This window comes from Peromyscus eremicus, chromosome 8a, assembly GCF_949786415.1.
Source record: "Peromyscus eremicus chromosome 8a, PerEre_H2_v1, whole genome shotgun sequence".
NCBI lineage: Eukaryota > Metazoa > Chordata > Mammalia > Rodentia > Cricetidae > Peromyscus > Peromyscus eremicus.
This window is the reverse complement of record NC_081423.1, coordinates 86,973,131-86,997,473: the sequence shown is the minus strand read 5'-3', so window position 1 is coordinate 86,997,473 and position 24,343 is coordinate 86,973,131. Positions and strand designations below refer to the sequence as shown.

At 38.0% G+C, this 24,343-nt stretch overlaps 1 protein-coding gene across 1 annotated transcript in view; it reads right to left on the bottom strand.

The window, feature by feature from the left end:
• Nucleotides 1–24,343, bottom strand: part of Efcab13 (EF-hand calcium binding domain 13) — a 129,952-nt gene that overhangs the window by 100,305 nt on the left and 5,304 nt on the right. The window contains exons 2-9 of the mRNA XM_059270740.1: nucleotides 23,270–23,430; nucleotides 20,932–21,046; nucleotides 17,716–17,846; nucleotides 16,439–16,521; nucleotides 13,664–13,807; nucleotides 11,463–11,537; nucleotides 8,167–8,310; nucleotides 4,024–4,095 (exon numbers count right to left, since the gene is read on the bottom strand). Coding sequence (XP_059126723.1) covers nucleotides 4,024–4,095; nucleotides 8,167–8,310; nucleotides 11,463–11,537; nucleotides 13,664–13,807; nucleotides 16,439–16,521; nucleotides 17,716–17,846; nucleotides 20,932–21,046; nucleotides 23,270–23,430 — 925 coding nt within the window. The remainder of the gene's footprint in view (nucleotides 1–4,023; nucleotides 4,096–8,166; nucleotides 8,311–11,462; nucleotides 11,538–13,663; nucleotides 13,808–16,438; nucleotides 16,522–17,715; nucleotides 17,847–20,931; nucleotides 21,047–23,269; nucleotides 23,431–24,343) is intronic.

The window sequence follows — 24,343 nt, the reverse complement described above, 5'->3', positions numbered from 1 at the left end:
AATAATAAAAAAGAACAAAGAAAACTTATTGGATGTGTGGAACAGGGCTAAAAGAAAATACTCAAATTTATAGACAGTTTGTGAGAATAAAGAAGGACAGTGGAGGCAGAAAGCTTACATAAAAATAGGAGTAGGAGGACTAGGGAAACGGCTCAGCTATGAAGAGCACATATTGCTATTCCAGAGGACCCAAGTTCGATTCTCAGCACCCACAACAGATGGCGGACAACCACCTGTAACTCCAGCTCAGGGGAATCCCACACCTCTGGCCTCTGCAGGCAAAATGCACTCTAGCACACATATCTACCCACAACTACCACCACATACACATAATTAAAAATAAATCAATTTTTTTAGAAAGCAAGACTCAAGAAGTCATTGGAGAGAGAATATTTTTAAATATTAAAAAAATAAAACTTCTAAATCTTAGGAAATATAAAAATATTCAAGTACAAGAAAGTCTGGGGACTCCGATGAGATTCAACCCAAACAAGATGCCATCAGACCTGTTGCAGGCAAACAACCAAACAGAAAATACAAAAGGAGGATCATTAAACAGCAAAAGAAAACAATATGTAAGAAACCTTCAACAGCAAACATCACATTTTAGCTGATACTTTATAGGCAAGGAAAAACGGCACGATACATTCAGTGATATTGAAAACAACTGCAACTGAGATACTTTACTCAGCAATGCTGTTTCTCCAAAACAAAATGCCAAGACTGTCCCAGACAAACAGAAACAATACTATCAATCCTATCTTATGAAAAATGCCAAAGGATGCCAGACATGATGATGCAAACCTGTAACTAGCACTTGGGAGGTACTGGTAAGAGAATCAGGAGCTCAAGGTCAAACAGCTACACAGTAAGTTTGAGAACACTGAGTCTTGAGATCCTGTATCAAAAAGAACTAATTAGTAACAAAGAGACACAAGAAACTATAACACTCCAGTAAAAGTACACAAATTCAGATTAGTCTAATACTATAATTCATGGTATGTAACTCACTTTTATCATCACTACAGATTTGTGTGTGTGTGCATGCATGTACGTGCACATTTATGGGAGATGCACACATGTGATCACATGTGTGTGTATGTGTCTGTGTGTGCACATCAAGGCCAGAGGACAACTTCAGGTGTGGTTCTTCTCCGGGTATCATGTACCTTGTTTTTTGAGACTGTGTCTCCCACTGGCCTGAGGCTTACCAAGTAGAATAGGCTGGCTGCCAGTGAGCCCTAGGGATCTGTTGTCCCTACCCCCCCCCCACCCCCACCATCCTGGGAACAAGGATGACAAGTACATGCTACAGCACTCTTTTTCTTTCCTTTTTTTAAAAACAGTACCACAAAAAATAAATTAAAAACTAAACTAAGGAAATAGAGAAGACTCAAATAAATTAAAACGTTAGCAAAAAGACATTATAACATACCACAGAAACACAGAGAATCACAAATGGCTACTATAGAAAATTACACTTCAACAAATTGTATAATCTAGAAATGGATAAATCACAAAATATACAATTTTCCAATTAAATAATAAAGAACTAGGATGTTTAAACAGATCGATACCAAGTAAAATGATCATCAAAGGAACCCCCAGAACGTGATGGTATCATGACTAAAGAGTAACAAGCTTTTAAAGATTGATTTATTTCTTATGTATACAGTGTTCTGCCTGCACGTATTTCTGCACACCAAGAGGGCTCCAGATCTCATAGATGGTTGTGAGCCATCATGTGTTTGCTGGCAATTGAACTCAGGACCCCTGGAGGAGCAGCCCGTTCTTTAACCTCTGAGCTATCTCTCTGGCCCCCAACAAACTTTTAAAGAACTAATACATTTTCCTTTCAAACACTTCCCAAAAATGTAAAGTAGAGAAAACATTTCTGAATTCATTTTATATTTCATGTATTTTTATTTTTTAATTATATGCATATGGAGAGTACACACGTAAGGGCAGGTGCCCATAGAGTCCAGAAGAGGGCGTTGGATCCCCTAGATCTGGAATTTTAGGCACTTGTGAGTCACCCAACATAGGTGCTGGGAACCAAGCTTGGGTTCTCTATAAGAGCAGGATGTATTCTTAACTACTGAGCCATCTCTCTCCAGCCCCACTAAACTCTAGGTCAGGATTACTCTGACACCAAAGTCAGAAGACCACACTATAAGAAAAGAAAATTACAGGACACTATCTCAGTGAACACAGATATAAAAATTCTCAACAAATACTAGCAACTGATTTCAAGAAAATATACAGAGGATCACTCACCACGATCAAGTGGTATTTATACCCAGAATGCAAAGATGGTTCAACACAGAGAAACCTATAAATATAATACATACTAACAGTATGAAGGAGGGCTGGCAAAGTTGCTCACTGGGTAAAGGTACTTGCCACAAAGTTGGACAATCTAAGTTTGATCCCCAGTACCCACATGGTGGCAGGAGAGAACTGACTTCTGCAAATTGTCCTCTGACCTCCACACACATGTATGTACATATATGCGTGCACACACTTGTACATACACACACACCACATACCACACCATGGCCACTTGTATATCCACACTGAGACACAATAATAAATAAATGTAATTTAAAACTTAATACAAAAGACAAAAATAATGTGATAAATTTCAATAAATGCACAAAAGGCATTTGATAAAATTGATCATTTAATGATAAAACCTTTCACCAAGTTAGATGCAGAAGGAATGTACTTCAACACAATAAAAGCCACATGTGACAAGCCCCTACCTAGCTTCCTATACAATATTTAAAAGTAGAAAACTCTTCCTTTAAGATCAGACCCACTCTTTCCAGCACAGCACTGGGAATCCTAGCCATAAAAATTAGGAAACAGAAAGGAAAAAGATGCACCCAAACTGGAGGGAGCAGGCATAAATTGTCCCTGTTTTCAAATGACAAGATCTTACAAATAGAAAGCCATTTGAGACTCCACCACAGCTGGGCGGTGGTGGCGCACACTTTAATCCCAGCACTCAGGAGGCAGAGCCAGGTGAATCTCTGGGAGTTCCAGGCCAGCCTGGTCTACAGAGTGAGATCCAGGACAGGCACCAAAACTACACAGAGAAACTCTGTCTCGAAAAACCAAAAAAAAAAAAAATTGAAGTCAAATCAGCAGTAAAAATTCTTAAATAAAAAAAGCAAATAAATAAATGACAATTATTAATTCAAAGAAGGGATTAAGTTATACAGAAAAAGAACACAACCATGGGATACCATATAGCTCAGCTGCAAGTAATGTTTTCAGTGGTTTATTAACAGTACTGGATTAGAAGTTCATTACATTGGTATATAAATATGTTGAAGGATGGATTTGTGTGCGAAGAGTATATGTTGAGGACATAGCAGGAAGTTTACTCTCTCAAAAATTCTAAAACTTTTCTAAAGTTTGAAAGCTCCCAATACAAACAAATGATAAATGTTTGAGGAGATGAGAATGCTAATTATCTTGAATCAAAAAGTATGTTCATTATAAAAATTATCACACTTTCCACGTAAATATATACATGTATATTTGTCAATTAATTTTAATAAAAAATCAACAAGTAATAACAAGTTATAATGATAAATATCAATCACCACCTCTGGAAAACCTAAGGTAGAGAAAAACAAAGACAGAGCTTCCTTTCTGTAATAAGCTAATCAAACTACAGAATTTTTATAACTATTGGAATAATCTTGACCAAATTATACTTGAACAAGTGAAAGGGAACTTAAAATATGACATAAAGTGCAGTAAAAAATAAAAAAGGATGTAGTTAATGGAGAACTATACCCAATAACCAGGAATAGTAAAGAATATGTAAGGAATTAATGTTAAGTAATCAATATTAAGAAGGAACACTTACAAAATGTTCTATTTTGGTCTCCCTGAGTAGATGGTTAGGGGAAGAGGCTCAATATCCATTATAAGATCTAAAATCTATGGGCTAGGATTTAACTTAAAGATTACTTATAAACAAAACTTATAGTCACAAAGGTCCCTTACAAACATCTTCATACTGTTGTTGCAGTTCATCCAGAGTAAATATAATGTCCCCAATATCCACCGTGTGGTTACCTGTAATAGAAAGAGTAAGTTAAAGTACTTCTATTTACTTTTGAACACACATATAGTTGCCAACCTGAACAGAATATGAATATGATTCAGAAGTGTGTGCAGGTGGAATCAGAGAGCCAGCCATTATGAATTCTGAAGACTATCTGGAATTGTTCATTTATAATTCGATGCACAAGGAAGTATAAAATTAAGACCACATTTTTCCCTTTAATAAAAGTTTCTTTATCAAAGGAAACAATTTAAGTGTCTAAACAATCAGATTAACATTTTATAAAATTTTATAGGATTTACTATAGATATCACTTCAAGTATTTACTCCTTTGTCTCAATTTCTAGATTGTAGACTCAAGAATGGAGACTGTGTATTTCAATTATTCTCCCCAATTTTTAGCAAAATATCTACTTCCTATCACTTAAAAATGATTTTTAATAAACAAAATATCCCAAAGGCTGTAAAGAACAGCACAAAGTCAAAGATGCTAGAAGCGCATCTAGAGCGTCAGTCGCTCTACATGTGTAGCACAAGTGGGTGGTCCAAATCTTTGTTCCCTAAGGTCATTATCTCTCTTAAAATTTAAGCAAAACAGCTGAGACCCCACATACTATCAAAAAATCAGTATCTACCCAAATGCTGAAGGTTCCTGAGCAGTTTGTACTTCCACAGTCAGATTTTCTACTTCATAGATTGTTTTGGCTTTGTTTTTGAGATAAGATCTCAGGCTATAGCCCAAGCTGACTCAGAACTCATTGTATAGTCCATGCTGTCCTTAAACCACAGCAACTCTCTTGGTTCTATCTCCCAAGTGCTGGGATCACAGACATGTGCCAGGCTCACAGGCATGGGCTAGGCTCACAAGCATGTGCCACGACACCCAGCTCCCATAGATTTTTGACCTCACATCAGTATCTATAGACTGTCATCTCTCTACCTCAGGGAGAGCCAACACACAACCTATAGGCCTTTCTCTTTTAACCAATTATTTTTAATTAATGAGAAAAGCACAAAAAGCAATTATGCTACAGTTTGATGTTGTGTGGGTATTCTCTATCAATTGCTAGGTTCCTACCCCTCCACTTTTCCATCAGTCTTCTTATAGTACTGAGCCAGTACTCTGCACCAAATTCCTGTTATTTTCTCATTGGGAAACTTTAACTTGCTTCTCTGCTGAGGTTAAGAACCTCCCCATTGATTTTTAACTCTCAGCATCAAATATACCTTTAAGATGGGTTTTGGAGGTATGGAACTGGCAGAGTGTTTATCTAGCATGCCTACAGCCCTGGGTTCAAACCCCAATACCCCCAGCACAGAGAGATTATTTTAATAGGTAAAAGACAAACAGCTTCTTTGTGACGTTGTGTATGTTTGTTGTGTGTGTGTGTGTCGGGGGTACATGTGTATGCAGGTGAGCATGCCTGTGCATACATACATGTGTGGACATCAGAGGTTGACATTAGAATGTCTTCCTTTATTGCTCTCCACTGTATTTGGGGGGGGGGGGGACAAGACTTAAAGTTCATCATTTTTTCTAGACTGACTGGCCAGCAAGCTCCCAAGATATGCCTGTCTCCACATCTCTACCCACCATCACCAGGATTATAAGTACACATGCCTGGCTTTTACATGGGTGTTGGGAATCCAAACTCAAGCCTTATGTTTAATAAAGTAAGCCTTTTACCCACTGAGTCATCTCCCAAGCTCTAAGGACCTTCTTTAGAAGGAATTATTTTGTTTAAATGTTAGCCAACTTATTAACATGACAAAGGATACCTCATTGGTTGGAGGGGGTGGAGCAGAAAGATCCTAATTATTAATTCAACATATATGTATTAGCAGTTAGTATGTGCTAGAAGCACTCTTCTAAATACTGAGGGTAAAATACTGAGCAACAGCATGGGATCGGGGAGATGGCTTGTGGGTAAAGTGCTTGCTGCATGAAGCTTGAAGGCCTGAGGTGAAACACCCTGCAACCATGAAAGTCAGGCTGAGCAATGCACACCTGTGGGCCCAGAGCTGGAAGAGATGAAGACATGCAGATCCCCAGCCTCACCAGCCAGCTAGTTCAGCAAAATGACAAGCTGTGGGTTCAGTGAGAGCCCTTTTCTCTAAAAATAATAAAAGGAAAGCCATAGAGGAAGATAACCAAATTCAACCTCTTGCTTAGACACAAACACACATATGAAAAAAAAGCTTGAAGAAAATGGACTTGATATCTGCACACTTAGTGCTAAGGTTTGAGACATAAATGTTACAAAAGCAATTTGAAACATAAATTCCACTGTAATGATTGTGTGATATTTTGTTTCTGTTCTGAAAAAACCATAAACCAAAACGGAAGGGTCTGCGATAGTTTCACATATAACCTGTTGCTCCTGGTAAGGTATACACTAAAGACTATCAAATGATATGGCTTGAAACTTGTCTTTTAAAACCTCCACTTTTACAAACACTACTCACATCTACCATCCAAGAGCTCATTATAAATAATAACCTACAGTTCTGGGAGGCTGAAGCAGAAGGATTTCCACAAGTTCAAGGCCAGCCTAGGCTACAAAATGAGTTCTAGGCAGGTCTGAGTTGCAGAGAGGGACCCTGCTTCAAAACCAAAAAGACATGGGTCTTGAAAGATAACAGTTAAGAACACATGTTGCTCCTGCAAAAGACCAAAGTTCAGTTCCCAGCACCCACACAGCTGCTCACAACTGTCTGTAGCTCTGGTTCCGGGGATACAATCCCTCTCCTAGCCTCTGTGGGAACCAGGCATGCATGTGGTGCATATATGTATCTGCAGGCAAAATGACTCAAATAAATTTTTTAAAATGTTAAACCAACCAAATAAATAACAAACCCATAGAACTATACATAGCTAGGTTCTATCTTCAAACCACTACAAAGTCACCCCTAGAAAATGACAAAAGCCAGTGGAGCCCACTTAAAAATATTATCTGATTTTTTTCTGCCATATTTATACAAACTGTTGTACCACCCTACACTGTCTCTCTCATTCTTCACCATCACTTCACCCAGTTAACTCTACTGATCCTTCAGTATTTAGTTCAGACATCACCTTCTCTGATAATCTCTCCCTGGTACTTCCAATGGCAGCCTACAAACACCCCATTATAGGCATTTACCACAGAGCATTATCATCTATAATCATGGTCCTCTCCACAGGAGAACTGTATTTTATCTATCTTTATTCTACCTATCATTACTCCAGGCACAGTAGATATTAAATGACTAAGTGGCTTGTTGAATGACTAAATCATTTAATCAGTCACTAACCAATCTATTATTGTAGGCTATCCTTTGGTCAAATGTTAGCATAATAAAGAACCTCTCATATAGCCTTACAATATTTTAAATCAAGCTGTGTTGCATAGAGAATAACCAAACAGGATAGGGAATTTTAGTCAGAACTACATAATAAAATTGGGAGTTCAAGATTTCTGTGTCTCCTCATTTCTGAAGTCAACACTCTTCCTTCCTGCTGTAAGAAATGACCCATCTATAAAGACAGGAAGTGACGATTGAAAATGATGAAGCTGAATGTTTTAAGATTTGAATTTCTAATTTGTTTTTATTGTGTATGTACATATATATATATGTATATATTCATGTGTGTGTCATATGTGTGTGGTCAAGTATTCATGACAACAAGACAATAAGCACTTCACCAACTGACCTCTTTCACCACCCCAATGTTGAGATGTTTGTTTTTAAGACAGTCTCACAATGTGACTAACTGTGGTTGGCCTGGAACTCACAGAAACCAGAATGGCCTCTGACTCATAGAGGTCTGCCTACTTCTGCCTCCCAAGAGCTGAAATTAAAAGTGTTATGACGCCATACCTGGCAATGCTGAAATTTTTAAAGTTCATTTTATTCTTAACTTTGGGGAAATATACCAAAATAGGACAATTTTAGAATTTTCTCGTGTGTTTTATACACTAATTTTTACAACCGATATCTATAAGCAGTACCAGTAGCAAAGGGTAAAATCAAAAGAGAAAAGAAGACATGGAGGCAAATAATGTGTAGCAGAACTAATAAGCAAAATTCAAATAACTCACTGTCCACGTAAGAGTGATTTATTATGTCCTTGAGTGTCTCAGGGTTTACTGGAAGAGCCATGCTATCCAAAAAAGCAGCTACTTCATCAACGGCCACACGACCATCTTTCATCTTAGAAAAAGTCTTCAAGACATTTTGAAATTCTGGAGGAAAAAAAATGAACAAAAATGATTGAACTGTGAAAATCCACAGCTTTTCATGGAGAACAGCCTGATTCTGTACCAATAACCCAATAAGGAAAAAGGAACCCAGACACATAGTTTTCACTGTGACATTTCACACATACACAATATGTCAACCATAATCACCTGCCTTACCCTTCCCTTGTTCCCTTCCCCAGAGTGTTCTGAACACTCTTACCAATCAATCCCTTCCCCTTCTACCTCCAAGTCTTTTGTTGCTACTGTTAAACCAATGAGTTTACTTATGGGTATGGGACACAGGCTACAGCACTGAGGAAAATGGGGAGCGATCTCCTGATTCCCATTAATGTGCTCTGTTGTTTTGGTTTTGTTGTTTTTTAGATTCTATAAGATTTAGGTCCTCTGATTCTCCCTTGTTACTAACTGGTAACTCATTTGCCTTGACAAAACATTTGTATCATGTATACATGTATTTGTGGGCATATATGTTAATAGTGGTATATTAAAAGTATTCTAACTGGGTGTGGTGGCACATGCTTGTAACTCCAGTTCTTAGGAGGTAGAGACAGGACAATCATGAATTCACAGCTAGCCTCAGCTACATAGCAAATTCAAAGTCAGTCTGAGTGACATGAAACCCTGTCTCAAAATAGAACAAAAATATTCTAAAGTCAATATTAAACTTGTAATAAGTTATGAGGGTCTGAAATTCTTTTAGGGTTCAATACATAGACATCTTATATCTAAATTTAAAAAATATATATTATATGTGCTTTTAAAGAGAATAAAAGAAACTTGACTACTCTCAAAACATTTTAACTATAAATGTAAAATAAATACAGGAAGCCAATATTTTGAAACCCAAGAAATAGAGACTCAAACATAAGTGGTGGTTTAACAACTATGAAGTACTTAGGAGTCCACACAAATAAATCCATAGTCAGAAAAAAGGTCTTAAGTCAGACGGCAAGTAGACAAGGAAGCCCAATGTCATGGGAATTTGAAGGAAATCTAAACAGGAAATAAAGAATCAAAAGGGAAAAATAAGCCAAGTATCTTACCTATTGCACTTGTGAATACTACATATGTGACTATTGCACCTGTGACTATGGCACCTGTGACTACTGCACCTGTGACTGTGGCACCTGTGACTATGGCACCTGTGACTATTGCACCTGTGACTATTGCACCTGTGACTATGGCACCTGTGAATACTGCATATGTGACTATTGCACCTGTGACTACTGCACCTGTGAATACTGCATATGTGACTATTGCACCTGTGACTATTGCATATGTGAATACTGCATGTGTGACTATTGCACCTGTGACTATTGCATATGTGAATACTGCATATGTGACTATTACACATGTGAATACTGCATGTGTGACTATTGCACCTGTGACTGTTGCACCTGTGACTATTACACATGTGAATACTGCATGTGTGACCATTGCACCTGTGGATACTGCATGTGTGACTATTGCACCTGTGGATACTGCATGTGTGACTATTGCACCTGTGGATACTGCATGTGTGACTATGGCATCTGTGACTATGGCACCTGTGACTGTTGCACCTGTGACTATGGCACCTGTGGATACTGCATGTGTGACTATGGCACCTGTGGATACTGCATGTGTGACTATGGCACCTGTGGATACTGCATGTGTGACTATGGCACCTGTGACTATTGCACCTGTGACAGGTGTTTAATGACATTATGTGGGTGAATGAAAAACAAGAGTTTTGCTTGCTTTTCCAGGAATGAGAATACTTCTTCGCTCATGTATTCTTGAGTCTAAAGAAACACAGTATGGTTGACTATAAAAACACACGATCCCAAGGACTGAGCTAAGAAATTGATCTTGCCCAATGAGTAAATGAGAAACACTCACAGTCTCAGATTTTTGGAAGTACTGTTTCTATAACTAACATGAGTAATCCTTCCAATCACTTTATCATTTATTTGTAATGTGAAATAAGTAATTAGGAAGTCAGTAAGTATCTAAAGTTTTAGAAAGAAATTAGATTTTTGATAGAGTGGGGAAAGTACTGTCAATGGAGAAAAATGAGACAAAACAGAAAACAAGCACACACAGTACAAAAACACGGATGCAAAAATGAAATCAACATGAATATAGGTTTATGACTGGCTAGGGAAGAAGGTCCTTTCTGGAAAATACTCTACAGAGATGGCTCAGCAGGTAAAAATACTTGCCAGATGAGCATGCAAATTAAATTTTAAAAAATGAATTAGTCTAAGGGCTAGGGAGATGGCGCAACTGGTAAAAGTTTGAGGCAAAGTACGAGGATCTGAGTTCTGATCCCCAGGACCCCCATAAAACCAGGCATAGTGTCGCATGTCTGTAATCCTATAGTGAGCTAGTGAAGAAGACAGGACAGTCGCTGGATGCTCACAAACCAGCTAGGCCGGTGTGCAGAGCAGGAAGAACAAAGATACCCTGTCTCAAATAAGGTAAAAAGCTAGGATCAGCACTCAAGATGTCCTCTGACTTCCATACACACACTGTGACATGTGCACACCTATATATACACATGAACATATATGTATACATACATAAAAAATAAAATAATTCATCTAGTAGTTATTTAGCAGTTACATAAAGAAGAAACAGGAGTTTGGCAATAGAAAGTCATAACGCTGCAGCAGTGATCCAGGGCCTGTGTGTGTGTGTGTGTGTGTGTGTGTGTGTGTGTGATATCCAGGGATTGAATTAGGTTGTCAGGCTTGAGTAGCAAGTGTTTTTACCTAGAAAGCCATCTTACTGGCCCTAATCCAAGTCTTTTATGAGAAAAAAAAAATCAGGGGCTGAAGATGGTTCAGCACTTAAGAGTACTTGCTGCTCTTTCTGAGTACTAGAATTTGGTTCCCAGGACCTTTATCAGGCAGCTTATAACAACCAGGTCCGTGGTATCTGATGCCCTCCTCTGACCTCCATGGATACCTTCACACACATGGAATACACACACACAAACACACACAGATACACATAAAAATATTTATAAATACTCATGTATAATTTGCCTATACTAGACTATGGAGTAAAATAAAATGAGATTCTAAAAACATAATAAAACCAGTTACTATCAAAACCATTCTCTTCTATACTTTTGATATTATTTTTACCTGGATCCTGAGAGGCCAATTGAGAAGCATCATTCCTGGCCTTAAGGAAACCTGTGAAATCCAGTATTCCATTAACTATAAAAATGATTCAGAAACAAGAAAAAAAGAAGTCCATCAGTAAACTTATTAAGCTGAAAATGTAGGTATAATTAACTGATATCAGAATATAATAGCTTGTATGAAAAAGCAGTCACATTTTTACATTGTGTGGAAAATATATATATGGAGAGAGAGAGAGAGAGAGAGAGAGAGAGAGAGAGAGAGAGAGAGAGAGAGAGAACTTACCAGGAAAAAGTTTGAATGCCATATTAAATAATAAACAGTGTTTCGGTAATAATAAGAATGCCATAGACTAGGATTATCAGTACTTTCCTGGTCTTTACTCATGATTTCATCAAATGTATATTTGTAATTGTGCACTTGTGTGTGTGTGTGTCTGTGGGAGTGGGGAGGGTATCTGCCTGTGAGTGTAAGTTCCTGCAGAGGCCAAAAGAGGGCATCAGACCTCCCCGAACAGAAGTTAAAGGGTTACAAGCCACCAAACATGAAGGCTGGGAACCAAACTCTGACCCTCCACAAGAAGAGTAAACATTCATAACTGCTGAGCCATCTCACTAGCCCCCCAAAATCACACACACACACACACACACACACACACACACACACACAGCACTCTAGCTTCTGCATTACATATTCAGAAACAAAAGTAAAAACAAAGAAACAAAGGATACACAAGCATAAGTATATTTTTCTTCAACAATTTTTCCTCCTTTGGACTTTCAGGACAGGGTCTCAGGAAACCCAGGCTGGCCTAGAACTCATTATGTAGCAAAGGATAACCTTAAATTCCTGATTCTCCTGTTTTGACCTTCCAAGCACTGGGATTAAAGGTGTTTACCACCACACCTGGCTTCTCTGACTTTCTCTCTCCTCTCTCTCTCTCTCTCTCTCTCTCTCTCTCTCTCTCTCTCTCTCTCTCTCTCTCTCGACATCAATCAATGTAAACTAGGCTAAAGTAAATGACAACCATTTATAATCACAAAGATATGGTGTGCTTTTCTTAACTCCTAAATATTGTGAACTATATAATCAGGCATAAAATGCTGACATACTGATGTGTATACTACCTGACTATAAAACATTAGTAACCTTTCCCATCATCTACTTTTTCAAGTCTATCAAAACCTTCAAAACATAATTTGACATAAACTATTTTCCCACAATCAGTTTTGAAAATTATAATGAGATCAAATTTAAAAGTAACACATATCTCCAGGTGGTGGTGGTGCACACTTTTAATCCCAGCACTTGTCAAGTAGAGGCAGGTGGATCTCTGTGAGGTCGAGACCAGCCTCACCTACAAAGTGAGTTCCAGGACAGCCAGAACTACATAGAGAAACTCTGTCTTGAGGAAAAAAAAATTGCACACATCAGGAAATGTATCATGGCAGACTTGGAAAGAACCCCCACACTCATCAGTGAGATAGTGGTGTTGTAGCCGGTATCTTTCTGGAATAAGCATTCCAGCACCAATGAGAGTGAAGAGAGGCATGTCACTGGTGTCACCAGTGGACCAAGGCCGTTCATGAACTACCCTGGCTTCCACTTTCGTTACATCAGAGTGCTTATTCCAGGTTCAGGCAACAGAAAGACAAAATATGATGTAGTCACACAGGATAATAGCACACAAATTATTAAGCAAACAAGAGGTAGCATACAAAAATACAAAAGGAATCTAGTTTATATAATATTAATATAAAGACTATAGGTATCATGACAAACTTTGTAAAAAAAATTTAAATAGACACAATGTTTTAAATATTTTTAAAAACATATCCCATAACAATAAAAATATATAAAAGGGGAATAAAGAGCATATAACTCAGTACTTTCCTTAAACTGGAGAAACCAGAAAATGGGCTGATTCATGAACTTTATGGATAGATGCAAATTTTATCAAGGCCTTAGGTCTCATTTGGAGAGACTGGGTTGGATATTTATTTCATTGTTAATATAGCATTACTACTAAAAAATATAGTCACCTGAAGTATAACTTTTTAATATCATTGTAAATAATGTTTTCAAAACATAATAAAAATTGTGTCTTGTAAATATTTGACATTTAGCCTTTCCATTATCTGTAATTAATCTACTAAACATAACTTACATTCACGTGTGCAAGACCTTGAGAGAAAACTCACCATCAATGTCAACAGTCTTCAGAACCTGTCGCATTTCTGAGTCACTCATGGAAATCTTCAAGTTGTGAAGGATCATTGGCAAGTCATTCACGTAAATCTTACCCTGTCGAACTTTACTAAAAATTATGCAGGCTTTAGGAAGTGCTGCATTGTGCATAACAAAACAATTAATTAAAATGAATATCCATCCTGATCATCTCACATTCTCACAAGAGAAAACAGTAATAATCACTAACACAAGAAAGAGAAGGGCATTTTTGTTTACCCTTTAAACTCTAACTTGTGACTTAGGTATGTCCAGAACATTGAGCCTGTCCTCTGTGCTCCTGCAGCACTCAGGACATAACGCAACCAAAACATTTTGTGTTCTTACTGCTTCTGAAGGCAAGAATTTTCCTTTTTCCTCTTTCAGGTGCTACTTTATAGATGTCCCTGCCTCAAAAAAAAAAAATGTCCGTCGAATTGAATTCTGTTTAGTTCAATGAAAACAATATTTAAGGAAACTATCCAATAGCCAGGAAAGCTGAGGTAAGATGATCAAAGTTCTGGGCCTGCCTGAGTTGCATAATCTAGGTCAACCTGGGCTACATAGTGAGACCCTGAGAGAGACAGGTGGGAAGGAGGAAGAGGGAGGGAGGAAGAGGAAAAAGGGGGTAGGAAAGAGGATGAAAGGAAAATAAACTGAAAAAAATAGTAACATTAGGACGTTAATAAAAGGTTTATGGAGGAAGGGAGGTAGACGACAGATTTCAATAAAATGGGAAGTGAAAATGATGGAAAACTAATTTAAAAAAAACTATTTTAAGAAGCTTCTCTAGGCTGGAGAAGTGGCTCAGTGATTAAGAGCACTGGCCACTCATCCAGATGACTAGGGTTCCATTCCCAGAGCCCACATGGCAGCTCGAAACTGTCTGTGACTCCAGTTCCCAGGACATCTGATGCCCCTTCTGACCTCCGTGAGCACTGCACACACATAGTGCACAGACACACATGTAGGCCAAATACTCATACACTTAAAAAAAGAAGTAGAACAGGGAGAGGGAGGAGGAGGAAGGATAAGGATGGGGAGGAGAAAGTTCAAATACAGAGCATCGCTATACTTAATGGTGGCCTTTTATCTCAGCACTTGAGAGGAAGAGGCCAGTGGGTCTCTACGAATTCCAAGCCAGCCTGGTCTACATAATGAGTTCCAGGTCAGCTAGAGTTACACAGAGTTGTGTGACCCTGTTTCAAAACAAAACATATACATATATAAAAATATACATGTATATAAGTATATGTACATACACATTTGACCCTGTAGAACCAGGAATAATAAATAAATATAAATGAAATGTAAAGGGATTTCTCTGTTGAAAGGGAACCATTTCCAAACAGATCAAAGGGAATAATGTGAATGGAGTTTATAACTAAACATAAAGGTAGAAAAAACAAGATGTTTAGAAAGATTCTTCCCAATAGTTTTTATAACCTGTCTATAAAGAAATAAACCTATATGATCTAGCAATCCTACTTCTGTTTTTTTTTTTAATGAAATCAGATAAACTGGGAATGATGGTGCATATCTACAATCCCAGTACTTGGAAGGAAAATCAGAAGTTCAAAGCTATTCTCAGCCTCATTGTAAGTTTGAGGACAGCCTCGGCTACATGAAACCATCTCCAAAAAAAAATTTTTTTTAAACAAGATATCAATAAGATAGCCCTTCTACATCTGTGACCAGCAGTATTCACAGTTGCCAACATGTAGAACAAACTACAAAAAGCACAGCCATCAAAGATGAATTAACTTTTAAGCATGGTACTTGCACAGAGAATATCATTCACTTAGTCTTTTCAAAGAAAGAAGTATTGTAATATTCAGTGATTGGAACAAGCTGGAAGACGCTGTGTTTAGTGAAATAAGCCAGTCACAGGGCAAATCATTCTACTTACACTAGTAACCTAATAGTCCAACCTAAGAAGCAAAGACTAGAACTGTGGCTGTTAAGGACTGAGGGAGAGGAGAGAGGGGTCACTCACCAATGGAGATAAAATTTCAATTGCATATAATAAACTCCAGAGACCTGTATAACATTATACCCATAAATAATAATACTGCATAGTACACTTAAAAATATGTTAAGGAGGTAGTTCTCATGTTAAATGTTCTTGAAATTTAGAAAGAAGTAGTAAGTAAAATGTTTCCTTTCATAGATTTTAGATAAGCAAATCATGTCTGTGTGCATATGTGTAAGTATGTGGAGGTCAGAGGTCAACCTCAGTGTTATTCCTCATGAGTCATCTGCTTGTCTCTTCTTGAGACAGTCTCTCACTGGGACCTGCTTGCCAGCTAGGCTAGGCTGATTGGCCACTGAGCTCCAGGGATCGGCCTGTTTCTGCCTGCCAAAGGCTGGAATTACAAGGGTGTACCTCCATGCCCAGGCTTTTTAACGTAAATGCTGGGATTGACTCATGTTCTCCTGGTAGCATGGTAAGGATTTTACCAACTGAGCTCTAAGAGAGAATTGTAGCCCTAAGACAGAAGCAAATTTTAATTAAATTAAATTAATTAAATATAGTGAAAGTATGGCATAGACCTCAAAGGAAACACAAGAAAATCTGGTCAAAAGTTAAAAGGAATGCCAAGCATGCAGAAGAGTGTCAAGTCTGGGTCCAGCATGGCCTGCACAGACTCTATCAGAAAGGATGGGAGGGAGGGAGGATACGAGGGAGGAAGAAGGGAGGGAGGGAGGGAGGGAGGGAGGGAGGGAATATAAATTCTAGAATTTATTACCACTTAATTCTTGGAATTTTAGGGATCCTTCAGGCATTTGTTCATATAATGTCATGTAAAGGTTAGAAATTGGCTCCTTCCTCCTGTCAGAGAAAGGGTCACATTAGAAAATAGCAAAGGACATTTATAAAAGCCCCACAGAAAGATATTAGCAAACCTATAAATAACCTGAAATTGTAAGAATTTTTATTTTTGCCTGGTTTTATTTTGGTGTTTTGGTGAAATGCAGTCTTGCCAAGTTGCCCAGGCTTCATCAGACTCATCACAAAGCCAGGCTGGCCTTGAACTCCTGCTGATCCTCCTGCCTTAACCTCACAAGCGCTGGGACTATGGCCCTGTGCTATACAAGTCTCAACCAAGAGAACCTCTGTTAAAGAGCTCCCGGGTGGTGAGAGTTGTTATCTTCACCCCCAAACTCCCCCCTTGTTTCTTTCTGTGTCTCTGCAGGGAGCAGAATCTAACCTTGTCAGCACCCTGGCTCACTAGCCACTGGCTCAGGTCCAGTTTTTCCTGTTCTTAACACAAGTTACAGTAATTCTTCAAAGAAAGGTATTCTGTGACAAGTAAAAACATCTTTAAATAGGAAAAAAAGAAAGAAAGAAATCCCAGATTCCATCAGCGCCTATAAATAAAATGTCTGGGGAAAAGGATTCATCTGATATTGCTGTAAAATGTAAGTAACTAAAATCATAATTATGAGTGTTGGAAGAAAGCTTAAGAGTCCATACAATACAAGATTCTTGTGTAGAAATGGAAAGTGAGGGGCTGAACAGATGGCTCCGTGGTTAAGAGCACCTGCTGCTCTTCCAGAGGACCTGTTTGGGGTCCAGCACCCCTAACCGGTGGCTCACTGTCACCTGTGACTCCCTCTTCTGCCCTCACAGGCACTCACATAGATATGCACAAACACACACAAGGAGCCAGTGCACACCTTTAATTCCAGCACTCATGAGGCAGAGACAGCGGGATCTCTTAGTTTGAGGCCAGCCTGGTCTACAAAAGGCCAGCCAGAGCTACATCATACGACCCTCTCTTCAAAAAAGTGGAAAGTAGGGCCCAAGATGCAACGAGAATTTTATAAACACTAAAATCGGGTGTGAGGCCAATTAGGACACGATCTAAGTCTCCAATCCCACATATAGTGCTCCTACCTCTGCCTGAGTCTTTGCATTTAAACAAATTATTGCTATTATGTATACAGAAGAGATACATAGTTGCAGAGAAAATCTCCAAGCCCAAACCCCACATTAAAAATCAGAACACAGTGATTTGAATACCGAGGAGTTGAGGAAGTTGTAGGAAGAGGAAGTGAAGTCTTGTGACTACCAAACTGGCAGGGCACCTTGTGTGAAGTGCTTTCTTTCCCAGTCATCTTCTCTTTTGACAGCTTCAGGGAGGGAGAGGCAATCTAGGGCCGAAAACAAGTATAGTGGTGCATGAGATGATCCTGGTAGTCCAGCATCCTTGAACAGTAAGCCTCTTAAAAGATAATCATACCACAGCGTCTCACTTACCCGCACTCCTGGTATAAAAGTCCTTTTGGTAATTCCATTCTATTCCACATGCACTAAAGACTTTTTTAAACTATATAATATTCTTTGGAAACACCATTTTTCTTAGGTTTATAACTAATTACCTTCTAATTAACATTCTTTTAATTAACCATAATAGATTTTATAGAACAGGGTAAACATATGTCAAAATAAGAATGTGACTCAGCTACCAGATAAGGCTCATATATAGGCCTTAGCTATATATGCAAAATACCGTGGGGAACCAATCGTTATTCAAATGATATAAGTAATTTTATTTTAGGTTATCCTTATGATTGAGTAAATTAACCACTTAACCATGGCATGTATAAAGATGAGTCCAAAATGACAACCAACCAGGTAGATAGAAAAATACTTTAGAAAATGAAGACTCATTATATGTGTTTTCAATTTTCCATGGAACTTAGAGCTTTGAGCTTTAAGGACTATGCAGAAAAAACTCAAGCCCCAGGAGACTTATGGGAGTTGGTACTGAGGTCCCACGTAAAACTGATGTCCTCAAAAGTAATGTTCTCTGTAAGAACCAGCTAGAACAAAACAGCAACAGTAACAAAACTTAACCCCAGTGGAGGAGCACACAGAATAGAGTCTTTGTCTGTCTCAACTCCAAGTTAGAGGGAAAAAGGAAAGAAAGAAAAACCTCTCCTCCTAATTGATTATAACCACATCTCTAGGCATGTATGAATATTTAATTCAAATGCATAAGTCAAGAAAACTGGAACATTTCAATTGAAGTAATCCCAAATTTGCAAATTCTGTGAAATGCGAGGCAGAAACGGGTGCAAATTCTCTCTAATATATATATCTTGTAGCCAGACATAAGGATGGTGCATGGCTGTGATCATAGCACTGGGAGACAGATGCAGGGGGATCAGCAAAACTTCAAGGCCCTCCTTATCTACACAGAAGGTTCCAGGGTAGCCAGGGCTACACCGTGAGACCCTGTCTCCAGAAAATACGTATCTTGGGGAAGCAGGAAATCACCACAAGTTCCTCAACAAATGTGGATCATGAGCAAGACTAATAAAATAACAAGATTTGGATGCCCCAAAGATTTTATACACTGGATTTATCAGACACCTTCTTGAGATAACTATGGAAAGTGAGTGGAGTATGATATACAGATGGACTTTAAGGAACCACCAAACAAAACTTTTGGAAATAAAACCATCAGTGAAATTAAAATCTCCATGGACAAGGTTAAACCCGCACATTAAATTTAGCTGGATAAAGAAAATTAAATAACTACAAAATAGATAGGGAACAAAATAGAGAAATCAAAACAAGTGGTGGAAAACATGAAGCAATGTAACTATGGGCAGTACTCCCCCAAAGTCCACACATTGAAGACTTTGTGCCCTGGGAGGAAGTGGTGGGGGCCCCTGAGACACTGGGCCACGCTGCTGAGGGACTGCAGGAGCCCGGCATCTTCTACTGTTTATGAACCAGAGTTCATAAACGGAGCAGTTTGTTTAGCCTATGTCCCTGTCACAGCATGCTGCCTCACCAAGAGTGGACCACCAGCAGACCTGTTTGCTTTTGGACTGGCACTTCCAGAGCCACAACCAAAATAGTGCTTTTATCTTCACCAGCCGATTGCCTCAGATCATTTGTAACAGAAAGGCAACAAATATAAATGTTACAGAACATAAAGAATGGAATGATATGGTCCAGTGCACATGAAGCAGAAGAACCAGAAGGATGGCAAAGAACTGGAGGAGAGGAACCATCCTGAAAGATGAGTTTGGGGCTAGCCTGGTGTACACAGGGCTCCAGAGACGGGAAAAACAAAAAGGATGGCAGATTGAAGGTTTCCAGAATTGAAGGAAAGTGTTCATTCTCAGATTTAAGAAGCGCAACAAATATCAAGACAGAGAAATAAGAAATATGCACCAAAGGGCATGGCAGAGAATATAGTAAGTGCAATGTTGGTTCCACTTCACACCCTAATAAGAGAAACCTGTGAGGATGACCTTATTTAGAGATAATCTCTGCAGATATAATGAAATTAAGGATGTCAATAGGAGATGTCCAAGGACAGATGTGCTTGTCAGAATAAGGAAAAGAGACTATGAGATCCAGACACAGGGAAGATGACCATGTGAAGAGCCAAGGGGCAAATGTTGGAGATGCATGACACCAACCAAGGAACTCCTAGGGTCAGAGTTAAAACTGCAAAAAAATAGTAACACACAACACAGTAATAAAGAAAAAGTTTAAACTAATTTAATAGGGAAAAGTAAATCTAGTTTCCTGAAAGGATTTAATGCCTTATTTTATAAAGAAAGGGGAAAAAGAAAGTCAGAAAGTGGTGCGCACTGATAGTACCAGCTGATTAAGAGGCTGAGGCAGAAAAATCACTTGAGCCCAAGATTTGAGTTAGTGTGGACCACACAGTGAGAAGCCATTCACAACAGACAAACAAACAAAGAAGAAATAAAGGGGTGATACCTTAGTTCCCTTCTTATTGCTATGATGAAATACTCTGAAAGAGCAACCTAAGGGAGCAAGGATGTTTGAGCTCATAGCTCCTCAGCATAGTCTATGACATCAGGGAGGTCACAGCAGCAGCAAGAATTTGAGAAAACTGCTCACATCCACAATCAGGAACAGACAGCAGTGAATGCATGCACACTTGCTCAACTTAATGTCTCCACTCTTACACAGAGCAGGATTTCCCACCTAAGGGATGGTAGCACCCACAGTGGACATTTCTTCCCACCTCGATGTAGTCAAGATAATTTCCCCAAAGCCCACCTCTGAGATAATCTTATATTTTATCCAGTTAACAATTGGCACTAACTGTCACAGGGATAAGGAAAGGAAAAAAAGAGTAAAAGGCAATATTTAAAATAGTAACGTTTCAACACTTGGACTAAAACATCAAGAATATTTGGGGGCTAAGGACAAAAAGGACATTTTCAAGAAGTCTTAACTTACCTCAGTTCTTTTACTATGAAACTGTACTTGTAAACTTTTCTTTTTCTTGAATTTCTTTGATCCTGACAACTCAGTGGATTTTTCTTCTCTATACAGGAATAATGATGTTTCATATCTAAATGGCACAGAAATTAGAATAACTGCTAAGTTGTTTTTCTGGCTTTATCTTCCTTTCAACCTTTGATTACGGAAATTTCCAAATAATATGCTAATCTCCCCATGTACCATCACCCAGCTTAACTAATGGCTAACACTGCCTCATTACACCTTTTATTCCTGCTCCCATTTTTTTATAAATTTGAAATCATAGTATTTATTTCATCTGCATATATTTCATCAGTATTGTTTCATCTGTAACAATTTTGATAAACATCTCTATAAGGTATGTTTTCTTTTTAAAGACATTTAAGACATCACTAGGACACATAAAAATGGATGGACATTTCTTAGTATCAACAAATGTAGAATCAGTGTTCAAGTGTCCAGTTATCTGCTAAATATCATAAACTTCCAAATTCTGTATCAGGATGCAGTAAGTTCCCTGTGCTTGGTTGGGATGTATTTGGAATCTCTTTTCATCTACATAGCCTCTCCCTCTATTTATTATTCCTACTGCTGTTGGGTCATTGTCCTGTAGATTCTCTGCTATTACAGCTACTGGTAAACTTAATCCTCAGCAAAATTATGAAATAAGAGAAAATTTCATCATTTATCCACTTCCTTTCTTAGCAGATACCTTGCCCTTTTTGATACTATTTCCTCATTAAGTCCAACCCTCCCAAATGCCTATCCTGAGATCCTTGTTCTTATCCTCCCCACCCCCTACACACACACACACACATACACACACACACACTCCTTGGAGTTGTCCTATGGTTAGTCACCTATACAGACCTCTGGCGTCAAAGGAAATGGCTTTCAACTATTTGACTATGACTCACAGTCTAAAATATGTTTTCTATTAGGAAATAGAGACAGAAAAAGAAACCAAATATATAATAACAGAACCTATTTTACAAAGTGCAGTTGTGTTAAAAAAAAAACAACACTCCAATGTCTTCAATTTAATTTTAATCTATTTCCTTACAAAAGAAAACTTGATAGGGACCTCCTGAACTCATGTTATAACCCATTCATGGGCCACAGTTTGGAATCTGCTACTGCTTTGCCTCCCCACACCTAACCCCTATATCCTCAATGAGGTTGAGTCTTCCTGTTTCTGACTTACTCATGGCTCCTACTGAGCTATATAGGTTTAATCTCTCATATTTTTTAAAGTATGTGTTTTAAACTATGAATTCACTCCAACATTTTATGGCAAAGTGAATGGTCTGATAAAAATAATGAATAAAAACTTTTGCCCTACATCCCATTCCTGCGGGGCATGTGTCTCCCAAGGCACAAGTATGTGCTGAATACACTAATGCACGTAAAGAGATACTTGCACTATCTTCCACTCCTTGCCAGAGATAATTGCCTTGCTCTTTGTGACCTTACAAATGTAAATAGTGGTCAAAATGTTGTATTAAGCAAAATAGAAACACAAATTTATGGTAGAGAGACTTTAGTTCAATTGCTTCTCCATTGCAATATACAAGTGATTTCTAACTTCACTAGTCCAGCAGACCAGAACTTAGTTGGTAGAAAAAAAATGAGATAAACCCCAAACAATTTCTCAAAGTTTTTCTTCTAATAAGCACTTTTTCTTTTTCTTTTTCTGCCTTTAAGAAATATTAAAAATAAAGACCTAGGTATGTACAAAATGCCAGAATAAGCCAGGCATAGTGGCGAATGTCTTTAATCCCAGCACCAAGGAGGCAACAGCAGGCAGAGCTCTGTGAGTTCAAGGCCAGCCTGGTCTACAAAGCAAGTTCCAGGACAGCCATGGCTACAACGAGAAACCCTGTCTCAAAAAACAAACAAAAACAAAGAAAAAAAATGACAGAACTTTTTTTTAACTAATAAAAGACAGCCACATAACATAGTATGTTAAAAAAAATAAAATAAAAAGAACTACAAGGATTCAAATGATCTAATTTCACAAACCCAAGCACAGATGGAAGAGCCCTTCCATGTCTTTCTTAAATTCTCTTGAAGACAAATTTACGGACCTATGAACCACTGCTCCCAACTAACCGGACCTCTATGATACCATTGAGACTGCTGTGTAGCTGCACAGGTTTAGCTACAGCTGTGCAACCGTTAAAACCATGTTCCTAAAAAAAATTGACCACAAATATACACAATCCTACCGTTAGAACACATATGCTGCATGTCTGAATTTCTTAAACTTGCAAAAGAATAATTTCATAGTGTAAGTTCAAAGTTTTTAACTTACATTCTTTTATACTCTGGGACAAAGGCTTTAGTGTCAGATGTATTCTTCTTCCCTGCTGTTTTAGAAATTTTGCTGTATTTCTTGCTTTCAATGTTTCTTGATGATAAGTTAGTTGTGGAAGAATCAGAGTCATGAACTGATACATTGATACTTTCTTCTGTCTGAGGATAATTAATAGTCACAATCACGAATATTCTTTCCCACATACATATCAGATATAACATTCAACTAAAGGGAGTTTGGTTTTAAAAGGATCTTATTCATTCAAACACTATTATTCTAAAGGAATACATATCCCTTAATATCTTGTGTAATTATAAAATGCACAACATTCATGAATATATGTAGATGCAAAATTTTATCATGTGTTTTCAAAACAATCATTTTATCACAAAAAAGGACTATTTTCAGATAAAAACCTAAGGCATGGTCCATGCAAGAAAAAAATTATAAATTACACTCCATTAAAATTAAAAGGCATGAGAAACACCATCAAGAGATTGAAAGGATAAGCCAGACACTAGAAAAAAGTATTTGCAAAGGGCACATTTGATAAAGAATTGCTATTCTAAATATACAAAGAACAGTGTGTGTTGCATGTATGTGTGTATCCACATGTGTGTGCATGCAGATGCATCCGTCCTTGTTGCACATGTGCAGGCCAATTTAGAAATGGGTAAAAACTCTGAACAAACTTTGCCACCAAAGATGTATAGATTTCAACTAAGCTTATGAAAAATGCCCACCATCATGTTTTTAGGAAATAGCAAGTTAAACAAGATACCACTACATGCCTGTTAGAATGGTAACAATGTAACAATGAAAACTATAAAACAATAAAAGAAACTTGAGAAGCAGCTTTAGAAAAGTACTTTAGAGCATCTTTTGCTCTTGCAAAGAATTCCCAGCACCCATATGGTGGCTCACAACCATCCATAACTCCAGCTCCAGATCCAATGCTATCTTCTGACTTCTGCACACATCAAGAATTCACAGGGTGCACATACAAACATGCAAACAAAACATTTGTACACATGAAATAAGTAAATGTAAAAAAATATGAAAGTGAAGACA